At 55.4% G+C, this 20,952-nt stretch overlaps 1 protein-coding gene across 2 annotated transcripts in view; it reads right to left on the bottom strand.

Moving 5' to 3' along the window:
- GRIK5 (glutamate ionotropic receptor kainate type subunit 5) overlaps window positions 1-17,659 on the bottom strand; it is a 74,666-nt gene extending 57,007 nt beyond the window's left edge. The window contains exons 1-11 of one of the 2 annotated variants that reach the window (XM_055250308.2): window positions 17,094-17,659; window positions 13,547-13,675; window positions 13,063-13,227; window positions 10,292-10,389; window positions 10,022-10,187; window positions 7,198-7,376; window positions 4,822-4,875; window positions 4,558-4,719; window positions 2,214-2,366; window positions 1,719-1,823; window positions 1,497-1,604 (exon numbers count right to left, since the gene is read on the bottom strand). In XM_055250308.2, coding sequence (XP_055106283.1) covers window positions 1,497-1,604; window positions 1,719-1,823; window positions 2,214-2,366; window positions 4,558-4,719; window positions 4,822-4,875; window positions 7,198-7,376; window positions 10,022-10,187; window positions 10,292-10,389; window positions 13,063-13,227; window positions 13,547-13,625 — 1,269 coding nt within the window. In that variant the 5' untranslated portion in view covers window positions 13,626-13,675; window positions 17,094-17,659. Of the gene's footprint in view, window positions 1-1,496; window positions 1,605-1,718; window positions 1,824-2,213; window positions 2,367-4,557; window positions 4,720-4,821; window positions 4,876-7,197; window positions 7,377-8,107; window positions 8,409-10,021; window positions 10,188-10,291; window positions 10,390-13,062; window positions 13,228-13,546; window positions 13,676-17,093 lie in introns of those variants that run through there. The other variant, XM_063620897.1, reaches the window with a different exon arrangement.
- Between the last annotated feature and the right edge of the window lie 3,293 nt (window positions 17,660-20,952).

The raw sequence follows: 20,952 nt of genomic DNA, 5'->3' as shown, positions 1-20,952 counted from the left end.
GCTGAGGCAGGAGAATGGCATGAACCTGGGAGGTGGAGCTTGCAGTGAGCCGAGATCGTGCCACTGCATTCCAGCCTGGGTGACAGAGCGAGACTCCATCTCAAAAAAAACAAAAACAAAAACAAAAAAACCCTCTTGTAACCCTCTCTGAATGTCAGCATCCACAGCTAATAGCTGACACAGCTCAGAGTTACTGAGTGGCTCCCTCAGTAACAATGAGTGCTGACAGGCCGCAGACTTGGCCACTGTGAAGAGCATGGCTGCCTGTCATGTCCAGCCTCCAGGCCAGCTGCTTGGGGAAGCCTCCTGCTCGTCAGGCCCTGTGCATCACCCCCTCCCTGACCTTCTAAGGCACCGGAAGCCCACTGTGCCTGGCAGGAGGCAGCATGGTACAGCAGAGAGGGCACCAGCTCCGAGCCTGACACTCAGCTCTGCTGGGGACTCACCGTGTGACCTGCTTCCTTACCCTCAAAAGGGGGAAATAAGACGAAGCTCACAAGGGTAGCCATGAGGTCTAAAGAATGATGCTTGGAGGCCAGGCGCGGTGGCTCACGCTTGTAATCTCAGCACTTTGGGAGGCCGAGGCGGGCGGATCACGAGGTCAGGAGATCGAGACCACGGTGAAACCCCGTCTCTACTAAAAATACAAAAAAATTAGCCGGGCGTGGTGGCGGGTGCCTGTAGTCCCAGCTACTCGGAGAGGCTGAGGCAGGAGAATGGCGTGAACCTGGGAGGCGGAGCTTGCAGTGAGCCGAGATCGAGCCACCGAACTCCAGCCTGGGTGACAGAGCGAGACTCCGTCTCAAAAAAAAAAAAAAGAATGATGCTTGGAAAGGGCCTAGCACAGTGCCGGGTGCAGAACAGGTGCTCAATAAATAGTTGACATACAAAGGCCCCTCTGCCTCTGATTTAGTGAAATGCAGGAGTGGCACCCCCAGGGCTACAGGACAACGTCCCTGTCTGGTGCTTGGGTACTGAGAGGTCTGGAGCTTCAGAACACAGAGGTCAAGACTCAGGCTCTGAAGGATTAGAGACATAGCTTCTAGTCCTGGCTGTGCTGGGTACTTGCTGTGTGACCCTGGGCAAGTCTCCTCCCCTCTCTGAGCCTCAGTTTCCACAACTTCAAGATGGACACTGAGTTGGCACTGTTGGTACATGTTGTTGGCAAGGGTGGCAAAACAACTGTTCTGGCAATCATGATTCATCAGGATTGACCAGGGCCAGATACTGTGCAAAGAGCTGGGTTAAATCTGGCCCTGAGGGCAGTCTGCTCCCTCCCTGCTCTGGCAGCGTTTAGGATGGTAGCGCCTTGTTGACAACCTGGAGTTGCTGGGTGCAGGAATCCCAGCCCCCACTGGCCTGTGTGCTGTGCCAGCCAATGCATCTCTCCACCTCATGGTGGGAGCTAGGACTGGGCTAAGGGCAGCGCCAGGGAAGGCCCAGCGTTCAGGCCCCTTCACTTACCACTCCCAGGCCCCCCGTCTAGGGCCACTCACCAGGATGGTTGTGACCACCAAGGTCTTGTTGGCCAGTGTCTGCGATAGGTTGATGTCCAGGGTGGTGGCATTCATGGCCAGGGTGCGGTTAGAGTACCACACCCCAATCTAGGGGGCAGAGAGGGTGCTGTCAGCTCAGGCCCTTCCCGAGGTCATGGCAGCCTCTGGGCCCACCCCCACCCTCACCCCAGCAGTGCTCTGGCGTCGCCCTGGGTCGCTCACCTCACGGTGGCCCTGCCGGGACTTTTCTAGGATGCGCAGGGTGTAGTTGGTTCTCTGCCCTTTGCTGTTGAACTCGACCCGCCCGGTCAGCCCATCATACTCTACCTGGCAGGGTGGGGAGGCGGGGCAAAGGGAGGGTGCAGGGGCCCAGAGATGGGCAGGGAAGGCCCAGCGTGGTGAGACATCCACAGAGAAAGGCAAAGACAGACCGGGGTGGAGGGGACAAGAGAGAGAAGAGGAAGATCACAGTCAAAAGAGCAAGATAACATGCAAGGAAGCAAGGGGAGATGGGACAAAACGCATGAAGAGGGCAAGACTCAGAAAGAGAGAGAGAGAGCAACCCAGATAGGCAGCAACAGCCAGGAGTGGACAGGGGAGGTAGTGGGTACGGTGGGAAGAGCGGGGAGGGCAGAGGGCCACAGGGTGGACACAGTGAGTGCTCCCACCTGAGGTGGTCGTGCCCTGCCTCCTCCACTCACCCCCGCTCGGGCTCACCATGCGCAGGTAGTTCATGAGGCTGGTCCCGTGGGGCCAAATGTTGGCCGACGTACAGGCCAGCGGCTTCACGCCGATCTCCTGGCTGCGGTTCAGCTCTCGGACAGCGCTCACCACCACGTGCACGGCGTCAAACATCAGGGCAGCTGACAGCTGCGGTGGGACAGAGGTGGGGGTGGGATGAATAAGAGACTGCTTAGCCAGGGGATCCCCAAAGGTCCCTGAGCTGCCACCCTCAAGCCCTCAAATAACTTCCCTCTCCCCAGGAATGGGAAACTGGGTGGGTCAGGAGTGAGGAAGTGGCTCTGGTGTCTTTCTTGGGAAGTGGAATTGACAGCGGTGTGTGTGCTTCCCGTGTCTTGGTGGGCGTAGGTCTCCCAGACTGTGTGTGGCCATGTGTCTCTCAGAGGGTGCCTGGATAGCCAGCTGTGTCACCTGCATGGGCAGGTATGTCTGGGAATCTGGGTGATGCAGGCCGGGGAAGATGGCCATAGTTCCCGTCTGAGTGTGTCTGGGGCACGTTTACATGAGTGGGGCTGGATGACCATGCCCATTCATCTATACGCAGCGTGGGTGTGGTGTCAGAGAGACAGGAGCGTATAATGGTTGGTCTCAGGCCTGGGAGGCAGGTGGCTCAGAGCTAGAGGCCCGGCTCTGCTATTTTCTCATTCTGTGACAGGGCTAAGTCCTCATTCCTCCCTGAACCTCAGTTTCCTTCTCTGTAAAATGAGGATAATAGTAATCTCTACTTTCATGTGCTGTTACGGGGATCCAGTGACACAACGCCTGTAAAGCACTCAGAACAGTGCCTGGCACACAGTTAGCGTCCCATACACTCTGGCCCCCAATCTGTGACACAACCACGGTGTCTGTGTGTGCTTGTTAGGGTGTGCCCCAGCTATGTTAGTGTGAAGGTCTGAGTATCTGTGTTATGTAGATGTGCACAGGGGTACACACAAATGTGCCTCTGTGTTGGGGTGTGTGATGTCCCCGTGTGGACCCATCTGACTGGACAGCTTGGTGTCCACGTGCACTCTGCGCGTAGAAGTGTCTTGGTGTCTTGGTATCTGAGTAGATGTCTGCAAACAAATACACATAAATATGCATCTTTTGTATGCTGGTATTTATTCAACACCTATTATCAGACACCTGTTATGAGCTAGGCTGTTTTAAGTGCTGGGGATACAATGGTGAACAAAATAAACAGAACCCCCTGTCCTCATGGAACTTACAGTCCTCAAATCCATATATCTACGTAAGTCTAATATACAGTAAGCCACATCGTGATGAAATAAGCAAATATAAGTGCTATGGAAAAAGACAAGCCAGGGAGAGGTGAAAAAGTAGGTAGTTTACCTTTTTTTTTTTTCTTTTGAGACAGAGTCTTGCTCTGTCACCCAGGCTGGAGTGCAGTGGCACAATCTTGGCTCACTGCAACTCTTCTATCTCCCAGGTTCAAGCGACTCTTGTGCCTCAGCCACCCAAGTAGCTGGGATTACAGGCACGCGCCACCACACCCAGTTAACATTTGTATTTTTAGTAGAGACAGGATTTCACCATGTTGGCCAGGCTGATCTCGAACTCCTGGACTAAAGTGATCCTCCTGCCTCAGCCTCCCAAAGTGCTGGGATTACAAGTATAAGCCACCATGCCTGGCCAATTTACCTTTTTTTTTTTTTTTTCTGAGACAGAGTCTTGCTCTCTCTCTCAGGCTGGAGTGCAATGGCACAATCTCAGCTCACTGCAACCTCCGCCTCCCAGGTTCAAGTGATTCTTCCGCCTCAGCCTCCCAAGTAGCTGGATTACAGGCATCCGCCATCATGCCCAGCTAATTTTTGTACTTTTGTAGAGATGGGGTTTCACCATGTTGGCCAGGCTGGTCTTGAATTCCTGACCTCAGGTGATTCGCCTGCCTCGGCCCCCCAAAGTGCTGGGATTACAGGTGTGAGCCACCGCACTGGGTCAAGTTTACCATTTTTTAAACAGGAGGAGGAAGGAAAAATCTTATACCTGAGGGGACACTGGAGCAATGTCCTAGTGATGGGGAACAAGCTGCTGCTTCTCTCGGAAAGTGCAGGGGAAGCAGGGGGAAGAGGGTGTGCAGAGGCCCTGAGGTGCACCTGCTTGGGGCATCAGAGGCACCTCAAGGAGCTGGTGTGGCCAGAATGGTGTAGGAGGTAGAGAGAGAGGAGGACATGGGCCCAATGTGTCACAAGGCCACACCACGAGGCCTCAGGGAGGGCGAGAGGGTTCTGAGCATGATCTGAGTGAGGTCTAAAAGGGCAACCCAGAAGCATCTGTGCACAGAGTGTCTCTGGGTGTGACTGGGTATCTGTGTGCTCACCGCAGGGCCCGGGTAGGTGCTGGCTTCACAGTTCTCCCTCCAGGACATGTTGAGGCTTCGGACAAACTCAGGGTAGAAGGGGTGGGACGTGTTGAACATGGAGAAGCCCAGGATGTTGGAGGAGTCCTCCACAATACCGTCCAGATGCAGGATGGGGAAGTCCTGGGACCAGGAAGAGGTGGTGAGGCCTGGGGCCGAGCCCTAAGTGGGACAGCTGTGATGGGAGAGCAGCTGGGGCAGAGAGGGGCCAGAGGGCATACGCACCATGGTGGTGAGGATGTACTTGTAAAACGCTGAGGTCATTCCCAGTTCCGAGGCCTGGAAAACACAGGAGGCAAAGAGGCAGAGTGAGAGACAGAGACCCACAGGCAGAGATGGGGAGGACTCAAGAGAAGAAGAGAGATTTACAGACAGGCCTGGTGAGAAGACACCTCATGGGAAACACAGTAAAGTAAGAAATGCTCAGAGATAGACAGACAGGGAGGAGGAGACAAGTGGGGGCAGAGGGAGGCCTTAGTCCCTGGTGTCCCGCCATGCTGACTGCTGTCCCAGGTGGGACGGAGATTTTGCTAGAGGAGAGAATAGGACCCCCAAATGCCCCATCTCTCATGAAGGCACTTAGAAGATTTCCTTCTGGAGATAGGCAAGAAGAAGCCTCAGAAATAGGGCAGGAAGAGGAATTATCTTTTTTTTTTTTAAAGACAGGATCTTGCTCTGTTACTCAGGCTGGAGTGCAGTGGTGGGATCATAGCTCACTGAAGCCTTGACCTCTCAGGCTCAAGTGATCCTCCCACCTCAGCTCCTGAGTACCTGGAATCATAGGCATGCACCACAATACCCAGCTAATTTTTTAAAAATTGGTTTTCTGTAGAGATGGGGTCTTGCCATGGTCCCAAGCTCCTGGCCTCAAGCAATCCTCCTGCCTTGGCTTCCCATGGTGCTGGGATTACAGGTGTGAGCCACCAGGCCCAGCAGAGAGGAAAGCCTTAATTTTAAGCCCTACACTCTCCAAAAGCCAAGGTTGGGCTGCTAATGTGTAGGGCTCAGCCCAGGTATAAGGTCAGAAAATCGATTCCCTGCAATCTTTAAAAGTGCTTTGCAATAATAGCAGCCAGTTCGAATGTCAAGATTCATTCTTGAGACCCTTTTCTCATAGTCCTCGAGGAAAACAAAGCTAGAAAAATTCTTCCTGCCAGAAGCACCCAAGTCTGTCCCCCCACGAGAATTATAACATTAAAGGGCACCAGCTTGCATTTCCTGTGTGGCAGGAGTTGGGCTCTCATCACGTGGGTGTCAGGGAAGGGCAGGCTTGGAGAGGGAAGAGACAACTGTTCACACGGCTGGCACGGGAGAGGCCGGGATCCTAGCCCAGGCCTGCCTGCCTCCCAAACCTGAAACCTCCTCCTTAAGCCATCCTGTCTCAAGAACCCAGTGGATTCTGTTCACATTTCCTGTGGGCTACAGTCAGCAGTGATAAATGGGTTTGCTTGTTTGTTTGTTTTTGAGATGGGGTCTTCCTCCGTCACCCAGGCTGGAGTCCAGTGGTGCAATCTCAGCTCACTGCAAGCTCCACCTCCCGGGTTCAAGCGATTCTCCTGCCTCAGCCTCCCGAGTAGCTGGGACTACAGGTACCCACCACCAAGCCCGGCTAATTCTTTTGTATTTTTAGTAGAGATGGGGTTTCACCGTGTTACCCAGGATGGTCTCGAACTCCTGACCTCATGATCTGCCCACCTTGGACTCCCAAAGTGCTGGGATTACAGGCATGAGCCCCTGCACCTGGCTGACATATGGTTTTAATTAAAAAAAAAAAAAATAGAGAAAAATAAACAATACAAATTTGGTTACTGGCCGGGTGCGGTGGCTCACGCCTGTAACTCCAGCACTTTGGGAGGCTGAGGCAGGCAGATCACGAGGTTAGGAGTTCAAAACCATCCTGGCCAATATGGTGAAACCCCGTCTCTACTAAAAATACAAAAATTAGCCGAGTGTGGTGGCAGGTGCCTATAGTCCCAGCTACTTGGGAGGCTGACACAGTAGAATCGCTTGAACCTGAGAAATGGAGGTTGCAGTGAGCCAAGATTGCACCACTGCTCTCCAGCCTCGGTGACAGAGCAAGACTCCATCCCCCAAAAAAAAAAAAGAAAAAAATACAAGCAAAAACACCTTAACACAGAGCTCAATAAAAATGTTTAAAAATCCTTCAGAGCTACGATGTAATCAGATCTGACTCTGGGCCAGGCACTGCCCTGCATACTTTACCTGTCCCTGCCCACAGCCCCTCCTCTCCCCATCATTCACTCTCTGGGCTTGAGCCACGCCATCTCCTTGCTGTTCTGCACACACCAGAGTCTTGCTCCTGTCCTTCACCCTTAACGCTGGCTGTTCCTTGGCCTCATTCATTAACCCTCACAACCCACCGAGCAGGGACTATTCACAGGGAGATGGAGTGACTGCCCAGGACCACACAACCAGGAAGCAGGCAGGCTAAGAGACAAACTTTACAATTATCATCTTCATGCAAGAAGAAGGTCTTGAAGCCCCCTTTTGACTCCTGAGGCCCATGGGCATTGGGTGACTTGCTCAGTCACCCCAAGTTTCTGGCCCCAGTTCTTTGGGAAATCAGAGGTGGGGCCTCACCTTACGGAGGATGAGGTGGGAGATGGAGGCGTTGGCGTCGATGATGATGGTGGACACCTTGTCATCACGGATCTCCTTGAGCAGTGGCGTGGGGTCCTGGCTGTCATCCAACATCCTCACTGACAGCGTCTCCTTGGAGATGAGGAAGCCACGCACTAGTTCCTCCAATCGCAGCAGGCCTGAGGGAGGGGTGGGGCCTTGGGTTGGAGCCCTTCCGGGTACCCAGGCATGGCGTAGACACTCCCTCCTCCTCAACATGGGGCAGCTGGGCAGAGGACTGGAGTGTGTGCAAGGACATGGGGCAGCTGGGTCCCATGGGGTAGTGGGCTTGGGGACCTGAAGCCTGGGCCCTCCCCAATTAAAATCCCAACCTAGACTTCTGCCTAGAACTCCAGATTCCTGTCTCTGTCACCTTCCTGACCCCTCACTGGGGTGTCTGACAGGCATCTCATGCTTAATCTCCTTGCTCAACCACCACGGCTTCCCCATGTTGGTGAACAGCATCTCCAGTGTGCCAGTCGCTCAGGCCAAAACTCTGGCTTCCTCTCTTTCACACCCAATCCATCAAGGCCCTCCCTTCCAAACACATCAGATCCCCTCACCCCGTGCCACTGTCACCACCCTGCCCTGAGCCACCACCAACTCCTGCCTGCTGCAATCCCCAAGCCTGCCCCAAGTCTGTTCCCTACACAGCAGCCAGAATGATGTGGGTCAGATGTGCTCCTCCTCCGCCCCAAACCCTCAAATGGCTTCCCAGTTCAGTCAGAGTCCTAGAGGCCGAAGTCCTCACAGCCTCCAAAGCCCCACACAATCTGTCCATCTCACCCCCCTGTTACTGCCCAGACTGTGGGAGTTCAAGACCAGCCTGGCCAATATAGTGAGACACCATTTCTTTAAAAAAAAAACGTACTTGTTGAGCATGTGCTCTGTGCCAGGCTCCGCTCTTGGTATTGGGGGTCAGCCATGAGTGAAGTAGACTAGGTACAGGATGAGGGGACGAGTTGTACAACAAACACCACAAATAAGTGCATTACATGGTTAGAAGTAATGAGTTCTATGTTAAAGCAGAAATGAGTTATGAAGACTGGGAGTCTAGTGTGGGTGTGCGATGCGACTTTAAATGAAATGGTGGGCGGGGGCCTCACTGAGACACTAGAGACCAATCCCTAATAGCCTAATATCAAGAGCTAGGCCTGGCACATAGCAGCTGCTCAATAAATTCCTTTTTTTTTTAACCACCCAGCCCACAGCACCTCCTCTTCCCATCACTCACTCTCTGGGCTTGAGCCACACCACCTCCTTGCTGTTCTGCACACACCACAATCTTGTTCCTGTCCTGCGGCCTTCACGCTGGCTGTTCCCTTGGCCTGGAACCCTCTTCTCTCACATCCTTACATGGCTCCCTCCTTCCCCTCCTCCAGGTCTCTACTCCAACGTCACCTTCTCAATGAGGCCCTCGCCCACCATTTCATTTAAAGTTGCACCCCACGCCCACACCACACCATTCTTCATAAGTCATTTCTACTTTTCCATAGAACTCACTACTTCTAACCATGTAATGCACTTATTTGCAGTGTTTTTTGCCCAAGTACTCTCATCAGAATGTACTTGGACTACTTCACCCACAGCTGACCCCTAATACCAAAAGCAGAGCCTAGCACAGAGCAGGTGCTCAATAAATACCTTTTTTTTAAGAGATGGGGTCTCGCCATGTTGCCCAGACTGGTCTTGAACTCCTGGCCTCAAGCCATCCTCCCACCTTGGCCTCGCAAAGTGCTGGGATTACAGGCATGGGCCACCACATCTGGCCCAATAAATACTTCTTGAAGGAGGAATTCCTTCTAGAGGCTATGGAGCACAGTCCTTCCTTGCCTCAAGCTCCATACCCACAAATCCACCAGCCTACCAGACATCTCACATGAATGTCTCAAAGACACACCATGCCCAACGTGTGCCCCTGATGGATCGTGTTCCTCCTCGGCAGAGGCCTCGCACCATCCCTAGCCCCACCCTCTTATTTCCCTCACTGCCTCTCACATCACGCTGGCCCCCTCATTCCAACTGCCACCACCTGGGCCCAGACCAGTGTCGCCTCTCCCCTGCCTTTTGCTTGTCTCCTTGCCACCCCTCTTGTCACTCTCCAGCCTGTGCTCTACATTGCAGCCATAGGGCTCTTCCTAGAACACGAATCTGACCCTGTCCCCTCACCCTGCCCTGTGTGGGGACTTCCCATGGCTCCCATCATCTCTTGCTTCGTTGTTCCCACATTTCAGCCACTGGGAGTATCAGCAAGCCTCTTGAAAGGCTGTGCTCCCTGGGCCCTCTACCTCTGCCCCTGCCACACTCTCTGCTTAGAACCTGTTCCCTCTTTCTTCCCATACCCTTCAGGTTCAGCTTGGATGTCTCCTTCTTATAGACACAGGCTCTGAACCTCCCAGATGGATTAGGATCCCTCCTATGTGATACCAGAGGCTCCGTGTGCCTCCTCCCAGCACAAGTACCACTCTGTATCACAACAGCTCAATGACCAATGACCTCCACTAGAACCGGAGTTCCAAGCACCCAGCGACCACGCCCAGGGCCTAGCAGAGGGCCTTGACGTGGCAAGTGCTTAGTCACCATCTGGGGACTAAATGGATCTCTTTGGGGAGAGAAGGGGTCTGTGGAACCAGAGGCCTTGGTTTCTGAAGATGGGAGAAGAGCCTGGTGCCTGGGTGCCCCAGGGTTCTAACTAGGGGGCAGTGAACCACTATGTAGGACACCAGATCTCTTGGGAAGGGGGTGTCTGGGGGAACAGAAAACAAAACATCCAGTTCTCCCTCACACTCAGCCTTGGCGCAGATAAGGCTGGCCGAGGGGTAGTTGAAGGACTTGAGGATTCGGGAGACCGCCAAGCTGACGTCCTCGTTACTGGGGTACAGGCTGACAGATGCGAAGCGAAGGTACTGAAGGCGGGGTGTCTCCTCGGGACCCACCTTGATGTGGGGGATCTGGACAGAGAGGAAACTTTGGCCTCCATCCTGCTTCTCCGCCCAGCCCTCGCCTCCCAGGGACCCGCTCCCCACAAAGCCCCGGCCCACACTCCCCACCTCACCTCCTTCTCTCCACAGATATGGCTCACGGTGGAGGCAGATGCTGGGCTGGAGGAGGGCCCGAGCACAGACACAACCCCTTTGGGTAAGATCTGACACACTGCGTGAGAAGGGGAAGAGACCGCAGAGTCAGGGACCCCCTGCCTCCTCTCCTTGCCCATCCCTCAGGGAGCCGCCATGGCCCAGGAGAGGATCAGACACTGGCAACTGCCTGATCCTCTTGTGCCATCCGGGACCCAGAAGGCCAGTCTCTGACCCCACCCAACAAGTGAACATGAGGGGGCATGAGACGGAGAGAGATGAGGACATAGCAACAGAGGGACAGGTCAGGCCAAGGGAGATCAAAGGAAGGGATGAAGAGAAAGAGACACCAGGGGCCTCCTCTGCCTACAAAGCCTGTGCCTAGTCCCTCAGCCGCTGTTGTTCTCAACCTTTTCAGCCATGCCACAACCCACAGTGCACTCACCACCTCCTCCCCTGACCCCACAGCCCAGATCCCCTGGAGCCTTCCCATACTCCAAACACCACTCTCCCGCCGCACTTACTTCCAAGTCTTTCTTCTGCTCTCTTCCTCCCTGGACACATGTGTGTCTCAAGACTGGGAGGTGGAAAGCTGCTGTTTTTCCTTGTCCAGTGCCTGTTCTCATGGCAGAACCCTAACTTCTCCTGGGGGAACTATCCCCACCCTTCAGTCCAGGGTTCCCAGGATTGACTGGCACCTGATGCAGGCCTTGGGGAGTCACAGAACTCCATTCTTCTAGCCATGGCAACTGGTTCAGAGATACATACGGGTACAAATCAGACCATGGAGCACCTTCCCCAGGTCTTTTGCTACAATTATCGCTGGGTTTGCTAAACTGGTGAGATGTAAGCTTGGCGCTGCTGGGGCCATCTCACCATCAGTTGAGAGAGCATTTCTGAAAATGAAGCCAACTCAGAGGAAAGCAGGCCTCAGAGGTAAAGACATAGAGAGATTCCCAGGATGTCATCTGAATGCCTGAATCCAGCCATGCCTGAAACAATCCTAGGCCATCGTTTGAACACCTGGATTCAGCCATGCCTGAAATTTGTCCTTAGGTCTTTTAGTGACATGAGCTAATAAGTTCTCTTTTTTCCTTAAACCAGGCTGAGTTTGGTTTCTGCCACCTCTAACTAAAGGCATCATAACTGAACACCTCATTTCCTCCAAACTGCCTCCTTCTGGACCTTCCACACTGGTGAGGGCCCCATCATTCACACAGACCAGATGCCTGGAAATGGTCCTTGCCTTCAATCTCTCTCCTGACAGCCAGTTAGTCACCACGTCCTGTCTCTTCTTTGTCCTCAGACTTCTCACATCTATCCCCTTCTCTTCAACCCCTTGGCCCCTGCCCTAGTTTAGGACTCTCAACTCAGACATATACCAGAGTCCTCACTCATCACCCAAATCCAGGCTCCAGATTCTCTTTCCAGAAGCCTCACTCCTTGGTATAGACCTATCAATGGCTTCTCAGTGCCTGTGGGTGAAGGCGGCATCTTTCACCCTGGCACTGTAGCCTCCTTGAGCCAGCCTGACAATCTGCACAGCCTCTCTTCCTACTGCCCTGTCACACTTAGCTCTGAAGTCTCTCACAATCTCTCCAAATATGTCCTGAATCCCGGTGGATTCAGGATGGGCTCAACCCCACACCCTCCCATTCCTTGGCTCCAAATACTTCCCTCTGCTCCCACCCTGATCCCCACCCCATCTCCAGACTCAAGGCACATGCCTGGAATGCCATCTGCCTCCTCACCCTCCATCCCAGCTTCTCCCAAGTTGTACTCTGTGCCACATCAGCCAAAAAGGCCTGTGAAACGCCATACCCCATTCTCCCTCTTAGAGATCTGAAACATACACGAACACCATAAAGCCTCTGATAAGGCCTGCAAGAAAGAAACCTGTCTAAAACATGCTTTTAAGGCAGCATCTCCCAAAGGTCTAACTCCAGCACATCTGTTCAAGTGACACCTTTGCATATTCAGCCCATCAGTATTCCATAGACACTTCCACACCCCAGTGATGTGGCCGGCCGTGCTTGCAGCCACGCCACTCTTTCTACATCCTGTTCACCTTTCAGAGCCCAGCTCCAGACTAGCCTTCTCCAGAATGCCTTTGCTGACCCTCGCCCAAGCCTCCTGCCCTCAATGCCTGGGGCTTGTTATTAAGCTCTGGGGGCTAACAAGCATCCCCAGCCAGCTGGGATAATAGGGCTTATCTTTTTTTTTTTTTTTTTTTTTTGACACGGAATCTCGCTATGTCGCCCAGGCTGGAGTGCAGTGGCGCAATCTTGGCTCACTGCGAGCTCCGCCTCCCGGGTTCATGCCATTCTCCTGCCTCAGCCTCTCCGAGTAGCTGGGACTACAGGCGCCCGCCACCACGCCTGGCTAATTTTTTTGTATTTTTAGTAGAGACGGGGTTTCACTGTGGTCTGGATCTCCTGACCTCGTGATCCGCCCGCCTCAGCCTCCCAAAGTGCTGGGATTACAAGCGTGAGCCACCGCGCCCGGCCAGGGCTTATCTTTTCAACGCCGCCCCGCACTCCTCCAGAGCAGAACTGGGGCTTATGCTCTCCCTCTTCTCCAATCCCCAGGCCCAGCAGCAGCCATGTCTGGGAAGAAGGCAGATACCAACACAAAGAAAGGAGGAAGATGAAGCTAGAAGAGGACAAGGCCAGGCCAGAGGCCGGGGTAGAGGGATGGACTGAGGGCCACCAACCTGCCCTGCCTCACCCCACGCCCCCATGGCCCCGCTCACTGGTGTCCGTGGTCTCGTACTGGCTATCCCGCTGCAGCTCAAAGATGTCTACTTCCACTCGGGCCTTGGCTGGGACCTCGATGATCCCGTTGATCTGCTCCCGGGCCAGGGCCAAGGCCAGACGCTCACCGCGGCCACACACTGTCTGATCATCCAGGATTGCAGCTGAGGGGACACAGGGGTTGGGGACCAGACTCCTGAGTCCTGAGGAAGGAGGGGGCTGTGGTCTTGGACTCCAGGGCTCTAGGGTGAGGTGGGTATAGGGACCAGGGGTCTAGACACCTGGATCTGAGGTTTGTGGGAGCTAGGGGTCTGGACTCCTGGGTCCTGGGGGAAGGAGGAACCGGAGGCTGGGACTCCTTGCTGCTGAAGAGAGCTGAGACCTGGGTCCTGAGGGACTGGCATGCCTGGGTCCCCAGAGGAGCCCCAGGGCCTGACAGGAGGGTCTCTGGGGATGCAGGGGCAGGGTGTGGGAGGGCCTCACCCATGCGCAGTGATGAGAGCACCTGGCAGCTGGGGCTGGCGAAGGCAACAATCAGCAGCAGCAGCAGCTCAGCCGGCATCTTCCTCCCCTCCTCATGGGGACGCAGCTGCCGCGGCCCCCACTCGCCACCTGCAGGGAGACCCCCCAGCCCAGGGGGAGATTACTATGTGGTGGGATGGAACCCCTTGGAGGCCTGCTAGATGGGGTGGTCACAGAAGCTTTGGGGACATTGTTGGCAAGCAGTTCACAGCTCTGCAGAGTCCTGCTCTGTTTAGAAGCTGGCAATACTGAGGGCATTGCGAGAAAGGAAGCTCAGCTCAGAGGGGCACTACCAGAGCGGAGGTCACAGTGCTCAGGCGCTGAGTGGGACAGGCTGCAAGAGAGAGGATGGGCACAGCTACCAAAACAGGAGGGAGGCGTGCAAGGTTCTCAGGTAGGAGTGAATTCCTGGGACCAGCCCCACCCTAATAGGAAACCAGGAAGTGCCACCCCCCACCCAGTCCCGCCCCTGTCTCTGGGCAGGCAGCCGTTACTAGGCAACAGAAACCGGCTGGAGAGGATGCGGTGGTTGCTAGGCAACCCCATCCCAGGCCTCACTTGCCACTTTCCTGATGTCCCCGGTTCCCACAATCCCATGGGGAGAGAGGCCTGGACATCTGAGGTCTGGAGGGGAGAGTATCTGGGAGTTAGGAAACTTCAGGGGAGATGGAGAGGTGGAGAAAAACAGAGAGAGGCACATACAGAACCCCACAGATGAATGGATCCAGAGCAGTAAAAGGGCAAAAAAAAAAAAAAAAAAAAGCAAAGAGAGAGAAGGGAGGAAACAGAGAAAGAGAGGCTTAGAGAAGGGAAAGACAGAGAGACTCAGAAAGGGAGAAAGGACAAAATAGATAGAAATACAAGGGAAGAGAAGGACAAGACAACAGGAAAATGGGGGTAGAAATGGAGAGAAAAGAGGAGAGTTACAGAGAGGTAGGGAGAGGACTAGGAGGGAGAAAGAGGGAAGAGACAGGAGGATGAGGAGGCAAGATAAAGAAAGGACAGAGCAGGGAGCGGAAGAAAGAGGGGCAGGCTGGAGAGGGGGAAACCAAGGCACAGGCAAGACACAGGAAGAGAGAGACAGAGGATGGAGAAAAGATAGGAACTGTCTCAGATACAAGCAGGAAGAGCTGGAAGGGAGGAGTTAGTAAGGCAGGGAGTGAGCTGCCTGCCAGAAGTGGGTGCCATACCGTTGCCCCCCACCCTGCTGGGAAGCAGAAGTAAAGGGGGAGATGGTGCATCTTTGCTCTTCACAACTCTCCACCCCTAAGGAGTCAGGGATTCCTCTAGGCACCCCGACTTTCTGCAGGGCAGCCACTGGGCAAGGAGTTTGGCCAGATGCACAGCTCCGCTCCCGCTGGCCGAGGGCTGTGCCCCAAGGGAAGGGATGCTTGGGTTTCCATGGAGTAGGGTTACTGTGGGGGGCCACAATGCCGTGAAGTGGGCCTGGACACTGAACCCCACTCAGTCCCCATGGAAGAACAGCTTGAGCTGGTGAAACTGTGGAATGAGAATTTCCAGGGAAAGATAGAGGCACAAGTCCTTCTCACTATCTCAAGTGGCCTGGAAAACCTAGGCCAGGGATCAGTCCCAGCTCTGCCCCCAACTCACTGAGTGATCTTGAGCAAGTCACTGCCCTCAAGGCCTCTGAGAAGGAAAGAGTGCTGGGTGGGAGGGCATGCTGGACAGGCTGGGGACTGCAAACTATAATGTAGATTAAGGTGAAGGCTTGTCAAGGATGGAGGCGCAAGGGATGCTGGGAGACCTGGAAGGAGCACTCACAGTGGGAGGAGTGTGAAGGGCGGGGCTAGGAGAGAGGCAGGAGTGGAGTGGGTCATCCTGAAATGCCAGGGACTCCTGGGGCAAATAAGGGAGCAGAGGACAAAGCACAGAAAAACCGAGGGAGAGATGGGGCAGAAGGACAGGGACCCACAGGTGGCAGCCAAAGGTGGGAGCAGACAGAGAAAGACAGGGTTGAGGGGCAGCAGGTGGACACAGAGATACACATAGAAAGACAGCCCAAGAAGTAGGAACTGAGGCTAAGTGAGAGAGCAAGAGACAGACACAGCCTAGAAGCGAGACACCAAAGGAGATAGAGACAGGGCAGGTAGGGTGTCAGGCAGGCCCGGGACTCATAGCCCCAGGGACTGGGCAAAGCCAGATAAAGGTCAAAACCCAGCAGAGAGCTGAGCAACAGTGGGCACAGGAGAGACATCAGCAAAGGTGAGAGGCAAGGAGGGCCAGCGAAGGCACACAGGGTGAGGGAGAAGGCAAAGGGAGATAAAGAAATAGCAGCAGGTACAAGACTTGGGAGAAGGAGAGAAATGGCCAAACTCTACAAAGAGAGAGGGCCAGTCGGAAAGAGAGACAGTATGTCAGAGCTGCATGGCAGGCCCATAGAAGAGGAAGGGGCAAGGGGGAAAAGCACCTGGGAGAGAGAAAGGGGGAGTCACGGAGGGAAACTGAGGTGGGGAGATGGAGTGAGTGCACTAGAAGGGCACAGGCAGGGACAGGGCAATCGACTGCAGGAGAAGCCAGACCCACAGAGGCATAGCCACCCCAAGACACTCAGGAATGCCATGTGGGGGAGCAGGAGATCCTGGGGCCCGAAAGCCCCCAGACATGGAGAGGAATGGGAGCAGAAAGGCCACGGGAGGTAACACAGAAGTGGGGAGAGAGAATGGGAGTGGAAAGAGCCAGACCAGCCAGGAGAAGTCAGCATGGACCATGGAGCAGTGGGGCAGCAGCTGAGGAGGGAGGGAGAGAGGAGCCGGGCACCCAGAGTGGATCTGGGGGAAGGAGGTGGAAAAGTGACAGAGGGAAGACAGCCTCCAAGCTCAGAGGCAGAGAGAGGGAGGAGGACAGGTGAGCGGAGGCACAGAATGGAAAGAGAAGTGGAAAGAGACCCGCCGAGGGAGACTTGGAAAGAGGGAAGCCAGGGTGGAGGAGTTCTGACAGAGAGAGAGATCTAAACAGAGACATGCAGAGAGCAACCTGGGCTAACAGCAAAGAGAGAAGTTGGGCAGAGTCAGAGAGGGGCCCAAGAGACACAGGAAATGGGGGCTCAAAAGCAGAAAGACATCTCCAGGAGATAGAGACTGGATGGGATGGGGACAGGGCCAGGGCCCACCGCAGGCAGAGGATGAGGCTCAGAGGAACAGAAAGAGCCAGTCTGGGACCAGGACGGAGGCTTGGAGACAGCAGGGGCATGGATATGCCAGGGGCCCGGGGTAAGTGAGAGCCCGAGTAAGAGCAGTCAGCCCCGTAGCACCCCAGAAAGCTGGAGGGCCGGGGGCGGCAGTGAGCTCTGTACCCAGAAGAAGGGGTGAGAAGAGGTCGAGGTGAATGGACGCTGAGGAGATGGAGGGTACAGAGCAGGCCCCTAGTGGGGGAAGGTACTTGCCAGTCTGGAGAACTGGGAGAATGTGGTGCCCCCCTGCCAGGCGGCACCAAGCCTAGCCTTCCAGGACCCAGAACCCAGCCCAATCCCCGCCCTGCAGACACTCACGGATCCTGGTGGGACGGAGGGCTGGGCTCCCTCGAGGCCCGAGGACCGACAGCGGGAGGTGCTCTGGCGCTGGGTGGCGGTGGGGCTGGGGCTGGGCGGGGGGAGAGGGCAGTCCACAGGGCCCCCTCCCCCGCCGCCGGCGGTGGCCCCCAACTAATCCAAAACGGTGGCTCCACAGGAGCAGGGAGGAAGGACAGGTGGAAGAGGAGAGGGCGGGCCGGGGAGGGGAGGAAGGGGAAAGGAGAAAATGGAGGAGAGAAGGGGAGAGAGGAGAGGGGGAAGGAGCAAATGGAGGGGAAGGAGGGAAGAAAGGAGGAAAGGAAGGTGAAAACAGAAGGGGGGGCCACAGGCAAAGCCGGGGGAGGGGGAAGCTGGCCCGGGAAAGGGCCCCCGCCCCCTCCCCTAGCCAGGCCGGCCTGGGGGGGCCACAGGGGGCGAGGACTGGGTGGAGAAAAGGAAGCCGGCCATCAGGAGAAGTGGGGGAGGGGAGGGCCTGCTGGGGGAGGGGGCTGCCCCCTTTCCCCCTCCCCCCTGGAGCCTGGACCCTGCCCTGGTTGAGGCAAGGGCCCTGGAGTCCTCAAGCCCTCAGCCCCCAGGGGAAAAGCATGCTGGGGGCAGGGAGAGCCCGGGAGTGGAGGGCTGGGGAGGATGGAGAGCTGGGAGACCCGGGGAGGCCGAGAAGGAGCAAATGAGGTGGAGAGATAGGGAGGAGGGAGAGGAGGATGGAGAGGAGCAGGTGGAAGAGAAAGGCGGAGGAGGGTGGGGTGTCCCAGGGGCTCCCGGTGCTGGGCCTCAGTGGAAGGGCCTGGCCACAGACTCCTGGTCCCCTGTGAGAAGAAGCCGCCGCCGGCTCCAGTCCCCGGCTGGGCCTGCCTCCCCGCCGCTGGCTGCCGCCACTGCTGCCGTCACCGCTCAGTCTCCCCTCCGAGGCCGCCGCCTGCCTGCCCGCCTGCCTGCCGCCTGAGCTGGGTCCTGGAGCGCGGGGGGGAGGGGGGGGGTGGGGGGAGTGGGGGGGAGTGGTTGGGGGAGAGAGAAGAGGGAGGGAGGGAGGCAGGGAGGAGGGCGGGCAGGAGGAAGGGAGGGAGGCAGGCAGAGAGCGAGTAGGGAGGGGAGTCGGGGGAGGGGGAGCCTGTATTGGTTGGGACTGGGGGCCCCCCTGCAAGGAGAATGCTGATGAGAAGAAGGAGCTGCACTGGATGGAGGGCCCACCCCCGAGCCACCCCCTCTACCACACCATGCCACCGCCCTACCCAGGCAGCCCTGGGCACAGGAGCCCACAGAGATGAGAGGCAAGGAGACCCGGGGAGAGGGCTACAGAGACGAAGAGAAATGAAGAGAAGAGAGACAGCCGTCAAGACTGTCCAGAGAAGTGGGCCAAGACCCACAAACCCCACAAGGACAAGGACAGGAAAAGCCCAGGGATAAGAAAGAAAGGCCTATGGAGACAAGGGAGCAGCCTACAGAGACAAGCAAAAGGACCTCGGAGACAAGGGGCAGTAATGTGGACATAGAGACCTCCTGCGAAGGAAAACAGGGGAGAAGCCAGAGACATAAGAGACAGGCCCCTGGAAACAGACAGCACTCCTCAGATATGGGGAGTGGTCCATAGGGCAGGGAGAGAGCCAAGGAGAGCCAAAGAAGGTCACAGAAACAAGGGAGGCCTACAGACACCAGGGGACCAAAAAGACAAGGATGTGGCTGATAGACACAAGAGAGCCACTGAGGCAGGAGATGCCAGCCTGGAGATGCAGGGCAAGCCTCACCCAATATAAATAGCTCCTATAGAGGTGAAGGGATGGGTGGTGAGTATGGGAATTCCCTGTAGTGCACAGAGAAATCCTTGGGACCCACAGAGATGAGTGGGTGGAGAGAAGGGGCCCTCATTCTCTAGTCGCAGGAGAAGAGAGGCAGTGGGAAAGGTGGATGGGACAAGGACAGGGAGCTGGAAGGCAGAGCCAGAAGTGGAAGACTCCTTCCCAGGGAACATTCTGCAGTCTCTCAGAAGGAGCTGAGCAGGGCAGGGGGATGGAAGAGAGAAGCGACACAGATCTTGGAGTGGGGGTGGGTGGTGCATGGCTGGGTGGGGGGTGAAATTTGGGGGGAAGAAACATGACAGTTGGCGCCGAAGGCTGAGCCCGTGACTCACCACCACCCCCGATGCTCGTGATGGGGAGGAGACACTGACACACTCACGTGCGGCCCACTGCACATGTGACCACATGCCTCGAACACACAGCTGGCACATGGCAACTCCTGGACCACATGCCAGCCTAGCACAGGAAGCCCTCTGCAAGCTGGCATGTGGGGCATGCTGGACACACATCTGACACATATATCTGACACTGAAGGACCACCAACTTTGCACACACCTCCTTACCCCACTTGGTCAACATCTACACACGCCCCTCAAACACCCACACTCAACTCCAGCCAGGCCTAAAAGCCCAGATTCACACCTGCCTCTGGGACTTTGCTTATGAAGGACCTCAACACAGAACACCATCCTTTTGACCAGGGCAGTGACTCATTCCTGTAATCCCAGCACTTTGGAAGGCTGAAGCAGGTGGACCACCTAAGGTTGGGAGATCAAGACCAGCCTGGCCAACATGGCAAACCCCGGCACTACTAAAAATACAAAAATTAGCCAGGCCCGGTGGCACACTCCTTTAGTCCCAGCTACTTGGGAGGCTGAGGCACGAGAATTGCTTAAACCTAGGAGGCAGAAGTTGCTGTGAGCTATGATCATGCCACTGCACTCCAGCATGGGAGACAGAGCGAGACTCCATCTCCAAAAAAAAAAAAAAAACCATCATCCCCTCTAAATTCAACCTGTCCCAGAAATCCTAGCCAGTCCTGTGCTACCACCTCCAGAAAGACTGGTCCAGGCCTCAGCTTATTCCTATATGATCTGGAGAAAAGAGACCCGCACAACCCAAATCAAGTTGAGAAGTCCAAGCAAAAGGCCTGAGAAGTTACCCGGAACCTCAGATTTTTTTTTTTTTTTGAGATGGAGTCTCGCTCTGTTGCCCAGACTGGAGTGTAGTGGCATGATCTCGGCTCACCACAAGCTCCGCCTACCAGGTTCACACCATTCTCCTGCCTCAGGCTCCCGAGTAGCTGGTACTACAGGCGCCCGCTAATTTTTTTTGTATTTTTAGTAGAGACGAGGTTTCCCCATGTTAGCCAGGATGGTCTCAATCTCCTGACTTCGTGATCTGCCTGCCTCGGCCTCCCAAAGTGCTGGGATTACAGGCGTGAGCCACCGTGCCCGGCCAGTATTTTTCTTTTCTTTTTTCTTTCTTTCTTTTCTTTTTTTTTTTTTTGAGATGGAGTTTCGCTCTTGTTGCCCAGGTTGGAGTGCAATGGCACAATCCTGGCTCACTGCAACCTCCACCTCCGGGGTTCAAGTGATTCTCTAGCCCCAGCCTCCCGAGTAGCTGGGATTACAGGCATGCACCACCATGCCCAACTAATTTTGTATTTTTAGTAAAGACGGAGTTTCTCCATGTTGGTCAGGCTGGTCTTGAACTCCTGACATCAGGTGATCAGCCCGCCTCGGTCTCCCAAAGTGTTGGGATTACAGGCGTGACCCACCGCACCCAGCCTGATCCTCAGATTTTGAAGTGGGGAAAAGGAGGTTTCAGCAGGAGCAAGAATCTGCCCAAGGTCACACAGCCTGTCAAAAACTGAGCATGGCTTCCACTTCTCTGGCACCTACCCCAGGTGATTTTGCCCTAAGGGCAAACCCAGACTGCTTCAGAGCAGGCCGAGCCTAGCTTTAGCTCACTAATCTCCACCAACTCTTTCCTCCACTTCTTACATTCATCCCTTCAACATGCAACCACTTGAACTTCCTGCC

The sequence above is a fragment of the Symphalangus syndactylus genome, chromosome 17 (genome assembly GCF_028878055.3).
Source record: "Symphalangus syndactylus isolate Jambi chromosome 17, NHGRI_mSymSyn1-v2.1_pri, whole genome shotgun sequence".
Taxonomy (NCBI): Eukaryota; Metazoa; Chordata; class Mammalia; order Primates; family Hylobatidae; genus Symphalangus; species Symphalangus syndactylus.
This window is presented reverse-complemented; position numbering and strand designations above follow the sequence as displayed.